Source organism: Ruditapes philippinarum, unplaced genomic scaffold, assembly GCF_026571515.1.
Source record: "Ruditapes philippinarum isolate M1 unplaced genomic scaffold, ASM2657151v2 ctg3688_1_1_1_1, whole genome shotgun sequence".
NCBI lineage: Eukaryota > Metazoa > Mollusca > Bivalvia > Venerida > Veneridae > Ruditapes > Ruditapes philippinarum.
Window position 1 is genome coordinate 53,317 of NW_026856468.1, and position 24,047 is coordinate 77,363.

At 29.2% G+C, this 24,047-nt stretch overlaps 1 protein-coding gene across 5 annotated transcripts in view; it reads right to left on the reverse strand.

The window, feature by feature from the left end:
* Positions 1–24,047, reverse strand: part of LOC132746667 (alpha-2Da adrenergic receptor-like) — an 87,965-nt gene that overhangs the window by 23,500 nt on the left and 40,418 nt on the right. Inside the window, exon 1 of one of the 5 annotated variants that reach the window (XM_060735888.1) lies at positions 18,006–18,793. The exons of 3 other annotated variants lie outside the window; for them this stretch is intronic. In XM_060735888.1, coding sequence (XP_060591871.1) covers positions 18,006–18,204 — 199 coding nt within the window. In that variant the 5' untranslated portion in view covers positions 18,205–18,793. Of the gene's footprint in view, positions 1–5,021; positions 5,780–18,005; positions 18,794–24,047 lie in introns of those variants that run through there. One more of the 5 variants, XM_060735889.1, reaches the window with a different exon arrangement.

The following is a 24,047-nucleotide window of genomic DNA, read 5'->3' on the forward strand; positions in this document are numbered from 1 at the left end:
TGATTGTGTATACACTGTATTACAATGTCTTCTGTAAATCTATAAACCAATGATTTGTACTATGTTCCAGAAATTTTGTAGACAATTACAGATTTATGCCGCAGAAAAAAAACATTTCATTTAGAGAACGCTTTGTCTAAAATATAAATTTTCTGTATAGAATGATAGGTTTTAAGATTTCGTTGTGGATTTAGAAAATATTTTATTAAATGTATATGCGGTTTTGTTTTCTTCTATTTTTTTTTTTAATTTTTTGTTGATTTTTTTATTATTTTTTATTATAAAATTATGTCGACTTTTGTGGTCCAATAATTTGGTTTTAACATAACCCTTTTTTTCGGGAAAATTTGGATTTGGTGGGGGTTTTTATTTGTTTATCTTTCCTTTTCAAAAGGGTTTTTTTAAATTCCCAAAAACTTCGGAAAAAAATCCCAAGGAAACAGGGGAAAAAATTTTTCCCATTGTTATGTTTGGGTTTTAAAGCCGGAAGTTTTACAATTTACCATTTTCCTTTTCTTTTGGGGGCATTTTAAACATAAAAAAACTGCGCCTTAAACCTTTAAAAAATAATTTCCCCTTTGATTTTTCTTTTAAAGGGTTTTTTTTCATTTGGGGGTTTGAAAAATTTTCCTGTTTTTTTTTTAAAAATTTTTTTTTTCCCTTTTTTTATTAAAAAAATTTTTTTAAAAAAAATTTTTTGCCGCCCAAATTTTAATTTAAAACCCCTTTTTAAAAAAAAGGAAATTTAAAGGGTTAAAATTCAATTTTTTTAAAGTTATTTTAAAATTCGAAATTTATTCCCCTTTAAAAAAATTTTTTGAAATTAAAATTCCCAAATTTTCCCCCCAAAATTTTTTCTGTTTCGTAAAGGGCATTTAAAAAAAACTTTTTAGCCCTTAATATTAAAATGCCAAAAAAACGTAAAAGGGGTAAAATTGTATCTTTGAAATTTTTCTTTTAAAAAGGGTTTTTAAAATATTTTTAAAAACTTTCCGTTTTTTTTTTTTTTTAGTTTAGTTTTTTTATTTTTATTTAACCCCCCAAAAAAAAAATATTTGTTTTTCCTTTTTAAAAAGAAGAAAAAGTTAAAGGAAAAATTTTTAATCTTCAAAATTTTTAATTTGCCGGGGTTAGGCCCTAAAAAAAGGTTCCCCCCTTTAATTAAAAATTTAAAAAAAGAAAAAAAATTTCTTTTTAATAGGTTGAATTATTTGACAAAATTTTTGCTATTTAAATAGTTTGGGGAAGGCCACTTGGGGAAATTAAAAAACTTTTTCCCCATATTTAAAAAAAAAAATGAATGAAATAAGTAAATTAACCCAATTTTTATTTTGAAAAAATTTTTTTTTAAAACCCTTTCCTTAAGGGTTTCCCTTAAAGTAAAAAAATTTCCCAAAAGAAAATTTGAGGGGACGAAAAGTTTTAACCCCCTTTTTCTAAAACTGGGAAATTTAAAAAATACAAAAATAAAAAAAGTTTTAAAAATTTTTGGCCTCAAAAAATTTTAAAAACTTTTAAATTTTGTATTTTGGAATCGAAAACCCCCTTTAAGGGAAAATTTTTTTAAAAAAACATTTTGAAAAATTTTTTTTAAGGGAAAAGAAGAAATTTAATCCTAATTCTGGGGGCACGGTGTAGGGTTTGGGTTTTTGCTGTTTTTTTTATTTTAGTTTTGGCTTTCCCTTTTATAAATTTTGACCAGTTTCTTCTAAATATATCCAAACCCAGGCTTTTAAACCCCGGGAAAAAAATTTTACAAATTAAAAAAAACGGGAATTTAATTTTTAAAATAAAATTTAAACAGATTAAAGGCAAGGGTAAAAGGGCTTTTAATGGAATTTTTAAAACACCGCAAGAAATTGATTTGAAATTAAACCCAAAAATTTTTTTACATAAAAAAAAATTTATCAAAATTTTTTTGGGCCAAACCCCTTTTTAAAAACCCGTTTAAAACTAATTTTTTTGGAAATTTCTTAAAAAAATTTAAAACCAAAATTTGTTTATAAAGTCCCTATTTCCCCAAAAATAAAAACCCCCCTGTTTTTTTTCTTCTTTACTTTAAAAAATTTGGTATTTTAAAATTTCTAAAAATTTTTGGGTCAAACAATAAGGTATTTTTTTTAGGTTTATTGGTGTTTTTGAAATCCCATTGGGGTTTTTAATTTCCCCTTGGTTTTGGGGAAACTTTAAAACCTTTTTTCCCAAGAAAATTTAAAAAATCCCCAAGTATGCAAAAAAATTTTTATTTAAATTTAAAGGGTTCCCTTTCTTTTTTACAATTTTTAAAAATTTTCCCTTAAAAAGTTAAATTAAAAGGTTCATTAATAATTGGGAATTGGGATTTGCGTTTAAATACACAAGGCTTTGTTGGTTAAAAATAAAAATTTTAAATTTTTTTTTTTAAGAAATTTGGGGCTTTTAATTTCCAAAAAACATTAAAATTTCTTTTTTTTTTTAATTTTTTTAAAAATTTTTTGGAAAAATTCCCAAATTTTTAAAAAAAAATTTTAATTTTTGTTTAAAATTTTTTTCCCCCTTTTGGACTACAATTGCAAAACTTTCTTTTTTTTATGGGTAGGGGGCAAAGGGCACCTAAAACAAATTATGTTTCACAAAGGCAAAAATTTTTAAAAATTTTTAAAAATTTTTCATAAAAATTTTTTAATAAATTTTTTATTAACCTTTTTAAATTTTTTATTTTTATTAAAACAACAATTTAAAAAATTTAGCCCAAAAATTCAAACCAAAATTCCCCCTTTTTAAATTTTCGTTTTTAATTCCCAAAATTTAAATTTCCGACACTTTTTTTATTATCCCAAATTTTGTTTTTATAAAATAAGCTTGTTTTAATTTTAAAAATTTCAAACTAAAGGGGGAAATTTTCCTTAAATTAACCTTTTCATTAAAAGCGGTTGGCCCTTAGGTAACGGCAAAAATTTTGAACAAAAGTTTCAATCCCTTTTTTTTAAAGGATTTTTGAATTTTTGGTTTAATTTTACCCTTTAAACCTAAGTTACCAACTGGGGGAATTATCAAAAATTTAACCAAAAAACCTGGTTTAAAAAACGGGCGGTAGAAAATTTTTTTGCTTTTTTATTTAAGGGGGTTTTTCCCCAAAAAAAATGTGTTTATAATTTTTTCCCTTCATTATATTGGAAAAAAAACAAAAATGAAAATTGTTTTTACCCTTTTTCCAAAGGGTTAAAATTAAAACCAAAAAAATTACTTTCTTTTAAATTTCCTTGAAACAATTTTTTTTTAAAGGGAAAAAATTTTTGGCCGTTTTTTCCCGCCTTGATTTTTTCCAAATTGCCCGATAATTTTAAAAAGCTTTAAAACCTTTCCCATTTAATCCTTTAAAAGGAAAAAATATATTTTTTAGGTTCTTTTCCTGTAAAATTATTTTTGTTTAAATACCCAAAAATTTTGGGTCAAAAATTTTTATTTTACCCATTAAAATTTTTTAAATTTCAAAAATTTTTAAATTAAAATTTTACCTTAAAATTTTTTGAAAAAGGGGGTAAAAAGAATGGAAAATTTTCTAAATTTAAGGGGAATTTTAAAGGGAAATTACCATATAATTTTTGGTAACCTTTAAAGTGAAAAAAATTTTGAAAACTTTTTAGGGAAAAAAAATTCCAGTTGAAAATATACCATGAATTTTAAACAGAAAAGCAGGGGTTTTTGGGGATTCAATTAAAAAATTTAAGGGGGGATTTCAATTCCTTAATTTTCCCCCTTAAAAAAAAAAGGGGTATTGTGCCTAAAGGGAAAACATAAAAAAATTTTTTTTCCCCAATACGTGTTTGTAAATTGATAAAAAACCCGTTTTTTTTAAATAAAATTTTCCTTTGGTTTACCCAAAAAACTTTTAAAAAAACCCGACTTTGGTTTTGGAAATTTTAAGGGCCATTAAAATTTAAAAAGTTTAAAAAAATAAGAAAATTAAAAATTTTTTATATTTTTGTCAAAAATACCCTTTTTTTAAGTTTTCCGGTTTTTTTAAGTTTTAAAACAAAATTTTTATTTTTAATTCATTTATTTTTTTTTTTTGTCCCCCTAATTTTTTAAAGTTTACCTGGGCAAAAATTACCAAACCTTTTTGAATTTGGGTTTTTCTTTTGAAATTTTTGATGGAAATTTTTATTAAAACCCAATTTTTTTATTTTTCCTTTTTACCCTTATTTTAAAACCTTATGCTTTTAGAAATCATTTTTTTCAAAAAGTTTTTAAATTTTGTAAAGGTTTTGGGTTTAATTTTATCCCCCAAAAAGTTTTTTACAAGGGAAATTCCGCCTTAATTACCCAAAAAAGGGATTTTGCTTTGGCATAAAATAAATTTAATTCCTTGGCATGGGTTTTAAATATGGAAAGAATTTTTTAATTTCAATCAAATGTTTTGTTTTTAAACCCCAACCCAAAAAAAAAGGGCATCGTTTTTTTTGAAATAAAAATGATATGCAGTAGAGAAACTGTACTATAAAAGCGAACGCATTATGTTGGTTTTGTCATGACACGGCTCAAATGTTTTTTTTATGTTTTACACAGTAATCAAACAAATCCAATCCTCGAAAAGCGTCGTTTATTTTAGAAGGAAAGGATTGCCATTTCCGTAACATTCTTGTATACACAAGTCGGATGTAGTGAAACATTTAGATGCTAGGGAAAATTCCCAAAACTTATCTTGTTGTAGATTTTAATCACGTTCCCCTATGCAACCCTCTTACCACACATACGGAGCTTGCGTTTGGCTTATCAGATAGAGTTATGGTTCCAACACTAACAACGCATTAACATGAATTAAGTCAATAAAATGTCACAATAGTTTTTTTAGGGTTTTTCAATTGCCATACTAAATATCTCCTCAAAAACACACTCACCCTCATTTCTTAATTTGACAAGTGAAAATTTTGATTTTAACATTATTTTTTAAACTAGATTGTAATGGAAACATAGTGAAAACTGATGAGATGAGTTCAATATTACAGGGTAAATGATATAAATTAAAATAAAGCAACTACCTGCGGCCGAGAGACCGAGAATGAACATGTTTGTTACCGTCCTCAGGGTCTGAGATCGTAGCACCACAAACCAGAGTGAAACATTGCCAACCGCATTGATAACTATGATCATACAAAGTATTAATATTTCAATAGCTTTCGATCCCGTCGGGTAATCGTCAACGGCGATTTCGCCTCCGACAGGCGACGTCGTCATTTATAAACTATTTATATACACCACTTTACTTCAACCTATTAACATTTAGAATAACACGTTCCTTTTTATCTTGTATAAAACAAGTGTTGAGATTTCTAAATATGATAAAACATTTCATTTGTAGCAAGAAATGTTACTTCATTAATCCTTAATTTGTTTCTACATTGCAATCTTTGCCGAGTTAAGTGGTTTCGTATACACGTATAAAAAATGTCGATAAGGCTTCTTTCTTTTGTCAACGATATAAAAACTCCAATGTTCGCATGTCCTGAATTATTCACCAAAAAATGTTCTTTAAAAAATTCTACGGTTTTGATTATGATAATAATAAATATCCAAAACTTAAGCAGTTAACCGTATACATTTTCTAAGTTTATCGGTAACACTTTATATAGTCACAAAGTCACTAACTGTTGATTTCAACGGAATGATAGAGAGTCGCCGCAAAGTAGAATATAAAATATTTTTCGCTGAATCGGTATTGAGAATGGTTCTGACTGCTGTAATTTTAGACCGTTTGTCTAACATTCTTCGATACAGACAAGCTGTATAACATAACACAGGTGACGCACTTCAATCCTGTGTGAAAATAAAAGGATTCAAACCAACCCATTTGTTTTTCATTTACAAGTGCATACATATCATAAATGGATTTGAAATAACCATAAATCGTGTATCAGTTTTTTTATCAAATTACTTCTGCTTATCCAATGTTAGAAAATTTTTAAAGTTAATTAATTATTATGAAAAACAAATTGCTATTTCAACAGTTTTAAGAGCTTACAGTTATCATTATGGAGTTGGTCTTTAAAAACAGTCGCAAATATTTGATTTTAGGGCCTAGAATGTGGAAATGTCTTTGACACGTATATCAAGCTTTCTTTATTCGCCAGAAAAAAAATAACAAAAAGTATGGCTCAGAAAAAATATGTAAAAAGATATGTTGTAAATGAATAAACGGTTATTCTGTTGACGTTGTTGGGTATAAAATCGCACCAACACGGTAAAGGTCATACAGCGACTTTCCAGCTTGACTCCGTGCATTATTTCAGGCACGAACGGGCACCTAAGAAGAACCACCGACGTTCCGTAAGCTAGCTTGATACCTAAAATGCAACCTTTTGGTTACCCTAACAATTTGTTTATCTGTTCGATGTGCTTTCATTCGGTTATCTTTGGTTTTGTGCCTTGAATAAAATGCTCACAAAACTGTCAGTTTTAGCGCTTAATTCGTAACTTTATGATTCATAAAAGTTTGATAGGTTGAAGCGAACAAGGTGATAAATTATTTTGATTAATTGTTTGAAGTATAAAAAAAACCTTAAGCTCGAGTGCGTTATGCATTGTACACCGTCACGCCAAGAGTAAAGTCATAAATTTATAAAATGTTATTTGTTTCACTTACAAACGTGACTAGAATTAGCTATATGCCATTTAATATTTAAAAACTTTTGCAGTGGGTTATTTGTTCTGGTTTGATAAGCTAAGGACCACATTTCAATATTAAGAATTCATGTGAAAATAGAAAAAAAACGTAATTAGCATGAGTTATTATTTGACTACAAATAACAAAATGATAACTAATGCATGTATCACATGTAGAACTTTACAAAGTAGTTTTCAATTTCAATACAAATATAGCATACTAATGTGACGTCAGTGTTTTAGGGAAGCTTGTACTGAGAGAATACAATTGTTAATATGAGCCGCGTCATGACAAAACCAACATAATGGGTTTGCGACCAGCATGGATCCAGACCAGCCTGCGCATCCGCGCAGTCTGATCAGGATCCATGCTGTTCGCTATCAGTTTCTTTACTTGTTATAGGGTCTGTAAGCGAACAGCATGGATCCTGATCAGACTGCGCGGATGCGCAGGCTGGTCTGGATCCATGCTGGTCGCAAACCCATTATGTTGGCTTTGTCGTGACGCGGCTCATATGTTAATTACGTCATTAGTTCGGTCCCATCTTTTTATAGAAAGATCATAATATTATCATTTATAAAAAGTTCATTTTGCAAAGATCAAGTCTCTAATAAATAAAAGCCCTTATATACGGGTCATCCTACCAGCTAGGTGATGACATACATCGAAAGGTCACGGGGCAAGTTATGTAAAAACCCATGGTTATAATGCTGTTAAGTTAATGATAATGTTGGTTAGCTATTTACCTCAATATCATGACCACGATGCTGTTTAGTTATTGACTTTTATATAACGGTCATAAAGCTGTTTATTTGTTGACCTCTATATAACGCAATGATGCTGTTTAATTACTGGCCTCTAGATAACGATCATGGTGATATTTAGCTATTGACCTACATATAATTGTCATGATATTTTATTAAGGACCGTAGTAGAAGAGTCATGTTGCTGGTATGCAAATAACATAAATAGAAAGCCCATGTTGTTTGTTAGTTTATTACCAACATAGGAAACACGTGTCCTATACTTTTTTCATTTTTAAAAATGCGAAGAAGGAAAATTTAAACTAGTTAACATAACTTTCTTATATTTTGCACTCATCGAAGCCTTGCAAATTCGTCTGTTGGATAGAATTGTTTCGAAATTTTAACAATGACTAAAAATAAAACAAGAATTTATTTGAAATAGAATAAAATCTGCTCTTGAAAATGACCTTAAAGGGTAAAAAATCATTTTCAGGGGCCGATAACTCAAAAATTAGGGCATTCGGATCCCCAGTTTGTTTCTCCATAGGTTTGTTTGAATTAAGCTTTTTAAAAAATGCAAAGATAAAAAAGGTCTGTTTGCTAGTTAACCTGACGGCGTCATAGATTTTTTTAAATATTTCTATAGTATTAAAAAGGTATCCTGCACATTTCTGATAAACAGATTTCATCAGCAAAAAAGGAATACATTATAATTGCAGGGCTGTTTTAGGAGATCTTTGTAAACAGTGGAAAAGATAATCGGAAGGTTAATAAGTAAGATGATAGTAAGTGCTGTTTGCAAAAGGACTCTTTTAGGTCCATTCATGCTGAAAAAGATTAAAACTCTTTTCCTCGTATCTTGTCTACGTTATCAAAGTTTTCCACTGGTAAACATGTAATACATCTTATTCAAGTTTAATTCTTTCATCAAAAACAAATTTAATGATTTCCGTATTAAGGTTACTACACCCCGAAATTTTGAAACTATTTAAGGGGTGAATACGGTCATTTTGTGACTCAGTTTTATTATGAATAGAACAGAACAGAACAGAACATAATCTTTACAATGTTTATCTACAGGTAACATCGTAATGTTTGTCATTTTGGTTACATCTTTAATCAAATCGGTTTATCTGCTATTTAAGGTGATTATAATTGAACTTCACTTCTGTCCTATATCGATCTAAATTATTGTTAATTTATTTAAAGGCCCATTATGCCTACGAAAGGCTTTTAATTTTATTTAAATTCCCAAAAAGTTTTTATTTTTATGTTGGTGTACTGTTATTGTATCCAAAAGTCTGGATCCAGACCAGCCTGCGCGTCCGCGCAGGCTGATCAGGACACATGCTGGTCGCTTACAAACCGTATTACAAGTAGAGAAACTGATAGCGAACAGCATGGATCCTGATCAAACTGCGCGGGTGCGCAGGCTGGTCTGGATCCATGCTGGTCGCAAACCATTTATTTTGGTTTTGTCATGACGCGGCTCATTAATTTAAATTTTACTACTTTTATGACAACTTGTTTCACCTTTATCGCTTCATTTTTTTTCAGCTAATAAGCATTTAACATGTTTCTAAAACCACTTTTTCAACATTATGAAATTCATCAAAACTTTATTTCTGAGGCATAATGTGCCTTTAAAAAATAAACACACGTTTAATTATGTCTACTTCCTACATAAAAACTTTATTCTAAGCCCCGTATGACAAGATTCAATAAAGTAATACTATTTTAGAGCATTTGTTTATGAAGTTCAATCCAAACATTCATTACAATATGAACATAGGCCGGTCCTCTTTAAAGTGAAATTATGCTTTCATTGTTAAGTTCAGCTGAATTGACTATATATTTATGTATATAAAATTGAACGAAATTATGACAAAATGTAAACTTATTTTGACTTTGACCTGTTCACTTACTATTATACCCTTAGATGGGCATGATGTCACTAACCATTGAAGTTTTAATTTTCGTTTCTTTTTTTTCTACAAGAATTGCTGAATTTATTGCAGAGAATATAACATTAGCACACGTCTTAGAAGAAAAACTGTCTTCACTATATAATCATCACACAACTTTGTACTGCATTTAGCCTTTAGGTGTTTGTTGTTGTTGTTGTTTTGTTGCTGGGCAATACAGTATAGGTCATAAGGCGACTTTCCAGCTTTACTGGTAAAGGAAGACCTCAGATGCCGCTCCGTGCATTATTTCATGCACGAACGGCCACCGGTGTAGAACCACCAACGTTCGTTCCGTACGCTAGTTGGATCGCTTTCTCACATGAAAGATTTCAAAGTCCCTGCCTGGATTCGAACCAACAACGGTGAGTGGCAAGTGGTTTGAAGTCAATGATCTTAACCACTCATATGTAGAAAGACAATAAAAATGTCGCCCATTTAAATCACATTAAAAATTGTTATGTTTAATCAACAATAAAAATATTTTATTTGCTTATTCACTAAAAGCATATTATATGTTTGTTTTTAAGGTTATAATACAAAACATTCAAATACATTATTATAGAGTCAAGATAATTAACACTTGTATCAAATACAATCGCGCATTTGTTCAAAGGTGACGTGCCTTAAAGATACACTATGCTCAAATTTGATGTTTGAAAAATATTGATAATTCCTGCACAGTCTCTTTGTAAACATAAAATAAACATGTTTGGACTTCATTTAAAGTAGATATAATATGTCTTTAACTCTATACACTATAGGTAGACACAGTATGAATATATAGTGCCATTAAAATGAAGATTTTTTTTAGAAAAGACCAACTTTATTTGACCTGTTATAGGGAATGCAGTTTCCCAAATATAGTTAGTACATTATTTTATTTAAATTTAACATATTCAGTAAAAATGAGTTTCAATACTTTTCTATATTAAAAATATTTTACGCAAAAATGAGCATAGTATATCTTTCAACGTTTGTTTGTGTACTTTATTCACATTCTGGTTTGCTTGTTATACTTAAAATAACATTATCTCTTATGATAAAATAAAATAAGGAATTAATGCAGAAATACCATATCACGGTTAAGTAAAGATGAAAAACATTTTCGTATCGTATTTTTTACTTCAACACATAATTTAAATATGAAATATTAACATTACCTGATGCCGACAAACCTATGATGAACATGTTTGTAACTGTCCAAAGGCTTTTTGACCGTAACACAACAATCACGAGAGAGGTGTGTCCAATTATACTGATTATCATGATAACAGTTATCACTACACACTCAATTATCGTAGTTCCCATCAAATAACCATCACTGGCCCCTTCGTTTCTTCCAAAAGGCGTCGCCATTTTATCATAGCAATCATGAATTTTAACCACAATTGTTGCAATGTTCAAACCCTTAAGTTTACTAGTTATATGCAGTTGTGCTTTTATATATCGTTGCCAAGCCTTGATTGGTCATTACAAAGTTTGAGCCCCCTATTGGTTTCATTTGACACTGGTGCAGATAGTGTTATTGATGGTGGCTACCAGTATTGCTTCAACAGAGTTCATGATCATTAATAAAGTATACAATCTCCGCTTGGTATCTCACCAAAGTCACAATTGTAGCAAAGGCGATTCGTTACTTATTTTTAATTGAAAGGGTGTGTTACTGGCGACGTACCAGCTAGAGGGATACTTCGAGTAAAGAATGAGTCCAAAGTATATCTATCATACAGGGTAATGGGGTTACAAATGAATAATCTTGCCTCAACCTACCACCTCCCGTCTCGCCTCTCCCCTTACAAACATACACTAACACACTCTTTAAACCGTTTGACAAAGGTAACCAAACCAGCATAATGCCTTCCTATCTCATTATTAAACAATCGTTGATTAAAATGAAGAAGTCTCAAACACCAGCTATTTACATTCAGTTCTTTTTTAAATCTGAATCCTTTCAAAAGTATCAATTTATTTAAGTAAATGTTTAACCACACGAGCGTAATAATCATTGATATTAAGCCGAAGTAATTTAATCTTTTACATGTGTGTCTATTTGTTCAACCTATCATTCTAAATTTATCATACTATCATTTAAAGCTTCCAGCACGATTTAATCTTAACCTTTCTTTAATTTTATGGTGTCGACCCTTTTTCATCATACGTATCGAATGATACGTTGTATACTTTACCAACGCTGATCTGATATATAAAAAAGTTATAATATATATAAGTAAACAAAACATGGAGACAAAGTGTTTTAAAGGAACGCCCCTGAGGTACAAAGGCCTGAAAACATACAATTTGAAATCATTACAAAGATCCAGTGAAGCAATTAAAATGAAAAAAAATCTCAATAGATAATGAAGAAATATACTCTAAATTTAATTGAAATCGATTTATTATTAATATTATTTTATTATAAAAATTGCAATTTCTAGCCAAATTTGAGTGAAAAACGTAGCAAGCTTTTCATTTTTGAACAACCATTTGCATAATAAAAATGATTTTTCTTTAAGAACGGGGTGAAAGAAAACCTGAAAATGTGAACACAAAATTTTATTATTGTTCAAGACCTACAACTGGCACAAAAATCTTGGCAATTAATTGCCAGCCAAGCCATGCCAAAAAAAACTCAGTAGAGTGCATTTGAGAAGATTCAGTTATTTATAACTAATTTTTCACTGTCAAAATTTTGTTAAAAGAAATTTGAACTTCAACGTCTATGACGATATTTCTGCTCAGTGACAAACGACATTTTACAAGGATGTTTTTCTGCATAGATTGATAAATGATGGAATACTTGCTATAAATTAAGTGTCTAAATTGTAAGTCTAATAAAATGCCTTTGAACAAGAAAAAAAATAATTTTGCTCTAAAATTCCGTTTAAATATTAAAAAAAAAACATATTTCTCCGTCTATTATACCTCTTGAATAATTCTAAACCAGCAGCCACGTGACCTGTTTCATTTTAACCTGTAGCCTGCTGGAACCAAACGTGGCTTTGCCACAAATACAGATCCAGGCCTAAACTAGGCTGTATCCTATATTACTGGTGACTTAATTTCTTTATTTTAAAATCCCTTAAACTTTGTATGACCTTTTTCATATGCAAAGCCTGGTAGATCCATTGCACAATTAATTTCAGTACGTTAAGTTCTAAAGACTGAATTATGTATATCAATGCTAGTGATTGTAACGAGTTTATGATAGAAAAAGCTATGTCTCCTTTTTATTACCATTATTATTTTGTTATAGATCAGTCATCAACGTTGGAAATATAAAAAATATGACGATAAACTGATGAGACATTCTTATATAATTGGCCATTAATAGGCACATAGGGGAATTTCATATTCTAATTGAGAACACGGAGACCTTAAGATGAACCTGCCTATTGTTTAAAACTGAAGCAATTTACAGATATAACTATGATTTATCGTATAAAGATATTAAAGCACAACTACGAGATATGACAATCGTCAAAATCATAGATAGTGCTTAAAGATCTCCAGGAATAAAAGAAATACCATCTAAGACGGCTTTTATTAAACCAATTACAAGTGATTTTTACAAGTCAACATTCTTCACAAAGAAAATCAATATAGCTAGTCACAATTATTTTACCACAGCTTACAAAATGCAACTGAATGAAGCATATTAATTGCGTAAATAAGCATTGTCTTTTCAGAACAAAAAACCGCTTCCCTAACCTAGATTTAGATTTAAAAGATAACGGTACAACGAACGCAAAAATATTGTATAGATAAGCGTTCTTGTTGCATTGCATACCGGAGTGGAGTCAAAATTGTTAAAGTACTGTTGATACATAAACAAACGTTTTATAATCCAAACAAACAAAAACGTACCTTTATTGTAAGTGGATCTTAAGACTGCCACTGTCTCATTCAATATATCATATTTCATTATCTGACATGTTTGAAACATCAATAGATAATCATTGACACAAAATCAAAGATCTTGCTAACCGATTTCATACCTTATTTCTTTTTAAATTGATAAATGTGTTCGAATTTATTAGTTAAAGAATACAAGCTATAGAATGTGAATATATCCTTATATTATTTACTTTGACACTTTAAGAAATAGCTCACGATGGCTTTTATCAAAGAGGTTTTAGAAATAGTATGTATTTGTGAAATATACCAAAGATTATTCAATTGTGTATATGGTTAAAAAGGGGACATGTTAAAATATCATTTTGCAAAACCTTATATCGAACTGAAAAAAACGCCATTGTACGAGTATATAGAATTGATAAAATGTTATCAATCTTTAATAACATTGCTGGTTGAAATTCATTTTTTGGTTTAAAAGTTTGCATGTACAGTGTCTTGAAAAACAACAATACAGTATGTCTTTACATTTATATATAAGAGTCTAGTAAATATTTGCGAAATTGATACAAATTACATATTTAGAATACCTTTCTAATTCCTAGTTTCAATTTGGTTTTATTTACATTCTTAATTTAAAAGGCGTTCATTGCGTTGTCGTTTATATCACACTTATGTGAATGATGAAAACATACACATCCGATTTGGTCTCTGGACATGTGGTAAAAGCATCTTGGGTTTATAAGGCCAACAATGTATGAAAGAAACTGATATCCATCTTAAATATGTGTTTCCTTTCATAGATTGTCACCATTTTCTTGTTTCTACATGTTCTATAACACAATATAACAATATAAACAGTCTACCCTGCCTGTAGTGGTAAACAAGGGGGCTGAGACAGGTGGCCAACATATCCAGGATGACATTTACAGTAATTTGTTATGACAAAATATGGCTACGTTTTGTAACAAACCTGATCTTTTAATTATAGATCTACTATTAAACAGTATTATCTTATTACTATTTACATCACTTTTGGAAGGCGATGTCGTCTTTATATGTGTATTTGTCCAATCATTACTATATCCATATCTAGGTGTCAAAATAAACATGTTTTTCGTTGCTATTAAAGTTAAATCGGAACAAAAATCTTTCGAAAAATATATTTATAATCGTCAATTTCTTGAATGCTGTTTCGTAGAAATCCGGAAAAAGATGTGAAAGATTTATGGGAAAGTTGTCAAATTGTAGAATCAAGACAATTTATTGAATGATTTCACTCGGATCCCCTAAACAGGTTCATCGAATGCAAACTAAATGAATGATTTTTCGATTATTTGATAAGTCGAAAATCGCCATTCATCAGTACTTTACGTACTTTGATTTATAGTATCTTGCGTCATAAGTTAACAGCTAAGTACAGCAGACGATAACAATAATTACTTTTCTATCATTTTTTATGTATCTTTTAAACCTATATTCAATAATCTTACGACATATTATTAAAAAAGATTTATAGTTTATGAAACGTATTGTTACAGAGTTTATCGTTTCCTTTGTTGCACTTGAATGGAGGTTCATTTACAATAATAGAAACGAATAATTCTGCATTCTACGGTCCCGACTGGTCCTATATATCTAATACATAAAACTCATCAAAATAAGAAAAGAAGCATTTTATCGTATTATTAAATGTATTCAAATGTCAATTTATATCAAAATTGTACGTTTGAAGTTTCCATACAATGTATCGGTATTTCATAATCATCTTTACATAGCACAAAGCGATACGCTGAATGAAAATGGTTTATGTTGATAAATGTACGTTAGAAAATGCTCCTTTATTGTACGGCAATGTATTTGAATATTTCGATCATGAGCTTAGTTTCTCTAAGCATGTAAAGAAATATTTTAGGGACAAAAATAAACGTGAATTAAGCACTCAAACAACATAAACAGTGTAGCAAAGCGGTCAACAACAAACGACCCGGCCTATATTTATTTTGTTTATACTATGGGACGTATATAGTTTATATGTTTTTTCCTAATTTTTACGCCGATCTTTTTACTTTTGTGGACATATCCCGGCGGTCTATCCAACCAACCGGTTTTCCTGGATAATCAATTAATGATTACCGATTCTCCGATTTCTAATCTCATATAACTTCTGAATCAAAGGTAAAAGAGGCAAACTAACATTAGACTTAATGTCGGATCAATTGTCACGGACAAGTTTGGCCTCGTCCGAGGATTGAACCAGCGACCCATGAATTACAAATCCGATACTCTCCCTATGCGGAGGTAGAAAGAAAAAATTCCTTCTGATATAAGTTTGTTGTTGTTGTTGTTGTTTTGCAGTTTGAAATGATTATTATAACTATACAGTTTACATTATAATCAGCAGTCATAAACAAATAAAACATATTTATAAAAGTAAATTTGCCACTCAGTACCGTTTTTTGTTCACTGTAACATTTCATTTATTAGCAAATTGTAACAGTGCATCGTTGACGTATTCATTAAAAAATTAGTTTTTCCTTATCTCGTTAAAGTATCCTGAATCCATGATTTATTATGAAAGGTATTCTCATTTTATACTTTTTTATATTACATTTATCACATTAACATCTTCGTCCGTCTATAAATGTATATAAATTATAATAAAATAGACGTACAAATGTATGTATATTTTAAACATTCACTCAATCTACATAATCTAAATGTCATCTCTCTGGCCAAAATATAGCTTCATTTGATGCTGAATGTTACAAACATTGAAATATTGCAGTCTGAAACTGATAAAAAAATTAAAGTCGGAAACGGCAATAGATAATTAGATCACATAGTGACCATGGCAAATGAATAATACAGATTGGATTATTTAAAATCAAATAATCGAAAATTGAAATCAATAGGAAATTCACAATAAAAACTGAAAGTTGCAAAATCAAGCAATGCTATGAGTGTGTAGTTTAAACTTTTAAAGAGGGTTTAGGGCTATTTTATCAACATTCGACCTCACCAGCACCGGTGTCAAGTGCAACAAAAATGTGACTAAGTAAAGGCTCGAACACACGACCAATTAATCATGGGTTTCAAGGAAGATGACTTTATCATTGCACCATCTCTTCTTTATGAGTCTATTACTTTTACTTGAAGCTAATAACCTACCTTTCATACTATACTAATAACAAATAAACTTATTTTTAATACAATAGAATAAATCAATTTAATCTTTAATACTTAAAATTTATCAACTTATCATTGATACTTATATAATAAATCAATATATCTTTAATACTTATAATTAATCAACTTATCATTGATACTTATAATGAAATAACTTATCTTTAACACTTATAATGAATAAATTATCTTATCTTCAATACTGAATAATAAATTAACTTCTCATTAATACTACTAATAAATTAACTTGTTTTAAAGAATTATAATAAGTTTTCTAAAAGTGAGTCAATCACATATGATACATAAACTATGATCATTCATGTATATAATTGAATGCGAATCTAATTCGTCACTTTTTTACACTTGAATAAATCCCCTGATGAATGTATATTTTTACTGTTTCAACGGTTCACGTGTGTTAATTGTGTGTAGCATTTTATCACTACAAAAACACCAAAGTAACATCAAAGTTAAAATGATATGTTGACTAGACACTATGCAGTACAATTATCAACTCGATTATTTTGTAACGAGATCAAACTGATCTGACGAGAGAAAGTCGTATTTTATTACTGATATAACTTCTATTCGTATACATTGATATATTCCTAAATTGTGAATAAAATCCGGTAGATTTTATTACAACAAATCAAGGAAGAAAATTGTGAGTCATATGCGTTATATACCTTTAAAAAACAATATACAAATAATAAGCATCGAATACACAAATGACATTTATAAATCACGGTGATTTTTTGCCTGATTAATCGATACTAGAAAATTTAGGTTAACTAGACATTATTGTGTTCACTAATTACTACTTTGTACATATTTATGACGAAAATAAATGAGTTTTGATAGGAAGAATTCGTATGATTTGATAAACGTTCAAAAATTGCATCTGTTACGTAAACACCATGTTTCATGTTTGTATGCAAGCTGGGCGAAATGTTATCAGTAACGCTTTAGCGAGATAATGGCCCATTAACAGTTTAAAATTGTAATGCATTAATGTTCAATTAATCATTCTTTGTAATTCAAAATTAAAACATAATTTATCAAATGTAATTACTCCAGTTTGTTTGTATGATCTTTTATCAATTTTCCTGTTAAAATTTGATACGTTTTTATTATCAAATGTTTAATTTATTTATAAGCGACTTTGGCGAATAAACATGAATTATTTAACCTTATAAAAAGCTCTTAAATTAAAGTGGCATTATGTCCATCTAAAGCTAGATAGTAAGTGAACAGGTGAGAGTCAAAATAAATTTTCATTTTACCATAATTCCTTTTGATTTGATGATTTACTTCCATAAACAATAAATAACCACCGGATTCAAACGAAATTTCAGTAAATATCATTTTAATAGAATTCACCTGTAACGTTCAATTTATAAAAAGAGTGTGGCGCTCTTTTTATATTTTAGGCAGATTTTAAATTTTATTCTAAACAATTTACAATATAATCTGTTGGTCAAGCATCATTTAAACAGTCAATCTTTTGAAATACAAAGTCAATTCAGCTCAACTTGACAATGAAAATATGAACATAATGTCACTTTTTAAAAGCTACATGCATATATAGATGTAACGTTACTATTACATTACCTGCGGCAGAAAGACCAAGGATAAACATATTTGTAACCGTCCTCAAACCTTTTGACTTAATTACAACAATCCAGAGAGAGGTATTGCCAATTATACTAAATGTAATTATAAAACACAACACCAGAGACTCAATTGTCCTTGACCTCTTGATACCATCATCATCCCCGGCGCCGTCGCCGTCGTCAGAAATCGTCGTCATTTAACCTCTACTCTTGACACAAGTTTTCCCCGTTAATAAGCTATTATGCGATCCTGATTATCATCTTGGTGGATCAGATTAGCTTTTATTAGGGATTTATTATTTATGAAGCTTTTAAACGGTTATCAGTGTAAATCCCCGGTGGTTTCATTTGTCATTGTCTAGCAGCCAAACAGATAGAATCATCTGTGTCACCGAGCATAGCAAGGTCTATCCACTTATAATGGAAAATTAGCGGGTCCTATGGATAAATTACTATCTATTCAAATAGTATATAACCATCCGTATAGCCTCAGCGAACGTCTATAAGTAATTCAAATTAATGATATTGACACAAATGTTGAAGACTATAGTCCATCATTTTTGAAACTACCTTACCACTATCTGAATCCAAATTGAATATATCTTAAAAATTAATTTACGCAATAAATCACTGAAATAAGAACACGTCCGTTGTACTGGACACACCATCTGCTACTGTAAATTTCCAAATATATTTCCCTCGCACATAAAACGTTAAATAAACTACCAAATTTATCTTAAGAGATATATCTTTTTACCTCGTATTACATTTACAGTTTAAAGCTGTTAAATGATACATTACTATTTACCGCATCGTATTTTGGTTCATTTGATACGTGTAGTAAATACGGAAGTATACAATTTATTTTCTTACGATAGCTAAGAAGATTACGAAAACAAATTTGTCCCATTCTTACTGTTTAAAGTCGAAAGTACCCCGTGTCCAGTTACATTATTTATTGTTGTTTTCTCATATTTTGTTCGCAACCAAAGAAGAATAATAACTTTAACATAACACAATACAATACAGATCCGACCGGGTATTGTAGATGTGTCTTTGAAAGTTTAACCAATGCTTTAAATATGTAAGTATTTGGTCAAGAAAGCACTTTGATATGAATTATAACAGACACAGAGTTTATATGTAATATGACATTTTTATTAATAGTCTATATAGTTTGAAGAATGGTACAACCATTTTATACTTAAATGCTACGAAAAGAGTCTGTAAATATTTTAAGAATAAATTTCTTTTAACTTTTTATAGTCGTACTAAAGTTGTAATTTTTTTCTATTGGGGTTTGGGATTAAGTTTGTTTAATTTAAACAAAGTATTCTACTTTATACAAAAATGTTTAAATGTTATGTAATGGGTATCGTTTGAGAGTAAGTTTTCTTTTTTTCTACTAGAATTACAATAACGTACATGTTTTGGATTAGTTTTATTCATGCGTAATGCCTCGTCTATTTTAACAAAGTAAATATCGACCTATTACTTTCTACATTTATCGTACAAAAATCAAATAAAATCTAGGATTTTGGGATTGAAGTAGATCTAAAGAAGGCTCTTATCTCATTTATCAAAACGTACTTAACTTATTGACAAGCTAAAATCATAACACGTTTATCATTTACTGAAATATAAAAGATGTTAAGGACCCTATGTCTATATTTTATCGCGTTCACTACATTCACATTTTTCAAAAGTTCGGCATTTTTTGTAAACATATGTAGACCATGGTCTCTCTTAAGATTATATCATAATCAGTTGACAAATACTGCAAGTCGTGATGGATCTCGAACAATTTACAAATATTCTGATATGAACATAAAATCGTTCGATCTTTTGATAACAAATGATGTCAACGGAACGTTTTTTTTTTCAATAAGAAAGAGATTTGTCACAAATTTAAAAGGAAAAAAGCATAAGGATCAAAAGTAGATCGTTCTGAATCAACATTGTTCATATTATTTCACCTACATCCCTTTGAGTGATAGACATTATGATTTAAGATATATTGCTATTTTGTGAAATGTTTGTATGCATTTTTCCCTATAATGATATTAATAATAATAAAAAATATACTTATGACGAACTTTATGAAGTAACCGAAGAAACAAACATTGTTCCCCAAAACACTGTACATCTTAACGAAGCAGAAAATTATCAATACAAATATATTTTAGAATTTCGTATTTTAAGATAACATGCATTCTATGCGCCATGATTTATAATTTATAAAACTAAAACATGTTATACTTTCAAAAGTCTTATACGTAGATAATTTTTAGCGAGATAATTGTATGGAACCTGTACGTAAACTTTTGGTAAAAAATAAGTACTTAAATGATGAACCTTTTATGCTACATATTAAAATCAAATGCTATCACCTGATATGATACTGATATGTAGCCAATGGCTAATGGATAGAGGACAATTTACAAACCAATTATACCTTTAACTTCTTCAAATGTTATTTTTGTACGATCATATTTGTTGAAAATTAATATCATGCATGGGGTGAAGACGAAGTTTTATTTCCCATATTTAAATATTCATGATAGAAATCTTCTCAAATATCATTTTATAAGTGCACATTACATATCTCATTGCAAGTTAATACATAGGTTTCTATTAAAAAAAAACTTAGTAAAAAAAAGTAGTTAAAACTAAAAAGCAGGTTTTGAGGTTTAATTAAAGGAATACTATGGAAGTTCTTACTGAATATGTCTAATTTGAAACAAAGAATAAATAAGCTATGTATGGAAAGCTATGTTCCCTATTACAGGTCAAGTAATGTTGGTCTTTTTCTTAAAAAAAAAACTGTCAGTTTTTTGTAATGACACTATATATTCATATAGTGACCACCTTTAGTGTATAGACTTTTAAGCATAACATGTCTACTTTATGTGAAGTCAAAACTTGTTTATTTCACATTAACAAAGAGAATATGCAGTAATTATCAAAAGTTTATAATATCAAATTTGAGCATAGTATATCTTTAAATTTCATGAAAATTTAAATCGTTCATAGGTAAACTGTATGATAAGATGATATGACTTTCAATTTAAGAATACGAGCTTCTAACATAACGTACATTTAGATGACTTTATTACATATATCATTTGCACAAAACAGTCAACAAAAAAGACATACAGCGGAACGAAAGAGACATGTCATATTAACCAATAGCAGTAGATTTGCAAACCGTTAAATAGTCAATGCAGGAATCAGATTTGAGATGGGTCTAAATAAGGTCTAAATCTTTAAAAAGATTTTTTTTGCAATCACCATTGAGGTACAATGAACTCAAAAACATATTAAACCAAACGGGCCATACATATATTTGGACATATCAAAACTCGCTCTTATTAACCAATACTTATAAGCATGTAAAAAGGGTATTAATTGATCAATTCGTACAAAAATGGCACAGTCAGCTTGAAAATTCATCTAAAGGTATAAACTATAGGCTATTTAAAAATGATATATCATTTGAAGCATATCTAAATATACTACCAAATAATCTAAGGTTCACTCTTTTCCATTTTAGAACAGGAAATCATAAATTACCTGTTGAAATAGGAAGGTGGCGCAACTCACATCTTCCATATGAAGCGCGTAAATGCAATCTTTGTATGTTAAATGAAGTAGGTGATGAATTTCACTATATGTTAGTGTGTCCTTTTTTCTGTCTTCAAAGAAAGCGATACATCCCAACTTACTTTTTTAGTAGACCAAACGTGTTGAAATTTAAGGAATTATTATCAACAGAAAATTTTGATCTTCTTAAAAATATTGTATTTTTAGCACGTTCTATTATTGAACATTTTAAGACTAATAGCTAGAACAAGACAGGCCTAACGATTTTCTAAGTTAAATCCAAATGAATTAAAGCTCTACCTAATTTTCATATATTGCTCCCTGACTATCTTAGTAACGAACGATTTAATATTTATAGCCTTTCTTAGTGGTTGTAAATATTTGCAATATCGCAGTAATGTCTATGTACGTGAAAAGCGTGCACCTGTAGTGACGTATTAGTATTTTCTCACGCCACCTGATATTCCTTTGCATTAGTTTACATTAGTATGTATGGTAATTTGATAAATAACTATACTATTTATAGAAGAAATAATAACAAAATGTGTTAATTTTTTTTTTTAGTATCATAATGCTCTACTACTCTTTTGTTACACCTTTTCTAGAAGTAAACATATATATTGTATTACATACATGTATGTACATGTACTTACTATTTATCAGTTAATCATAAATGTATATTTGGAAACATAAACAACATTTCAGCAGTTTTGACAATATAATTACTGTCCCCATGTGATGAAAAAAGTTTAAAGTAGAATTTGTATTATGTATCATGTTACCCACTCTTTATTTTATGTTAATCAGTCATATTGTTACTATTGTGACGTGGCTTCTAGTAAGAGTGATTGTTGTAAAAAAAAATAATAATATAATTTAAACTAAATATATTATTCCGTTTCATTCTTAGACAGAAAATATTAAACCTACATTTTAATGATTAAAGCAATAAAGTTCAGTGACTTAATTAAACAAATTAACGTCATAATATAGTTTATAAATCATTTAACCTATAAAATATTTATGAGTTACTTAATTGTGCATTTTATTTGGCCTTGTACAAATGAAACCGCAGATATCAGTAAATGTCATCTTTATTTATATCAATGCATTTATCACAAAACAATGGTTTAACATTATATCGAATTTTCACATAATGATGAATATCACTATTTTATACAGAATAATTTCTAGCATCACCAACTGTTATTTAGATCTTATAATTTTCACTCAGAATGTTGTATAAATTGAAAATAAAACGCATGATCTGCTTATCAGGTTATCGAACAAATGTTCTTGTTTTTTGTTGTTGTTTCCCCCCCAAATGAAATATGTGTGGTGTCACAGTAATTATTCTATGTTCAACTGTGAATAAATACAAACGAATAAATAAGGTAAACGCAATGAAACATTACTGTTTTAATTACAAATCTTTCAGGTCAAAGTACATGAAGCACAGAAGCATATCAAACCTTCGTTATTTCATAAAGATATTTTCAGATTTTCAAATATTCCCTTATAGAGGAATAAAGTTTGTTGTATTATATCACGTACTGCTTAGTTAAGTGCAAAGTTAAGTGCAACGTTTGTCATATTAACATCATTTTGCTTGTATTGAAATAAAAACACCTTCCACATAGAAAAGTTGTAATATGACACTGATTACTATCGTGCTTAGTCCCTAGGTTCACATAGAATGATAAATAACAAGATTTCCATTACAGTCTAAGTATTTAACACAGTGTTTAAACAAATAGGTTTCTAAATTGTTTCTAGTCTAACAAGTTATCGGCACAAATGTTTGGATCATCATTTATGATTTGCTTGGCCATGCGTTGTGAAGTAGCATTAATTTCCTTTACAAAGCTCTAAAAATATGTTGTTTTTACCTTAGACAATTTAAATTAAATTAAACACAAGGGAGATTTTTGATTTTAATATTAACAACTGATTGTTGACTCCGCTTCTATTCTTTTTCGGACTGACATTATAAACGTCATTTACCGTTTGTCAAGCCCGGAATGTTGACTAGTGGAAGAAAGACTTTATTAGCTCGCTTAATTTCAGTCACAACCCGCCTGGTGCTTGAGTTGAACCATCAACTTTAAATAAACTTTTCCTAATGAACATATATGTATCCTTTCTTTCACAAATCCAGTAGACCAGACTGGTACATGAGGCAATAAATTAAGAATATATAAAAGTACATGGGTCACAAAATTTATGACATCAAACGCAAACTATTTTATTCATAATAAACAACCTTCTTATACAACACAGACAGTATGTCGGATACCTAATAGTCTATCACTACAATATAGAAACTGATATCACAATAAATACTTTACATAATATCGATGACCTTAGAGTCACTAAAGCCATTCCCACTAACACTTGTTATTTTATATGACAAAAATGGCCAAACAAATCATATATA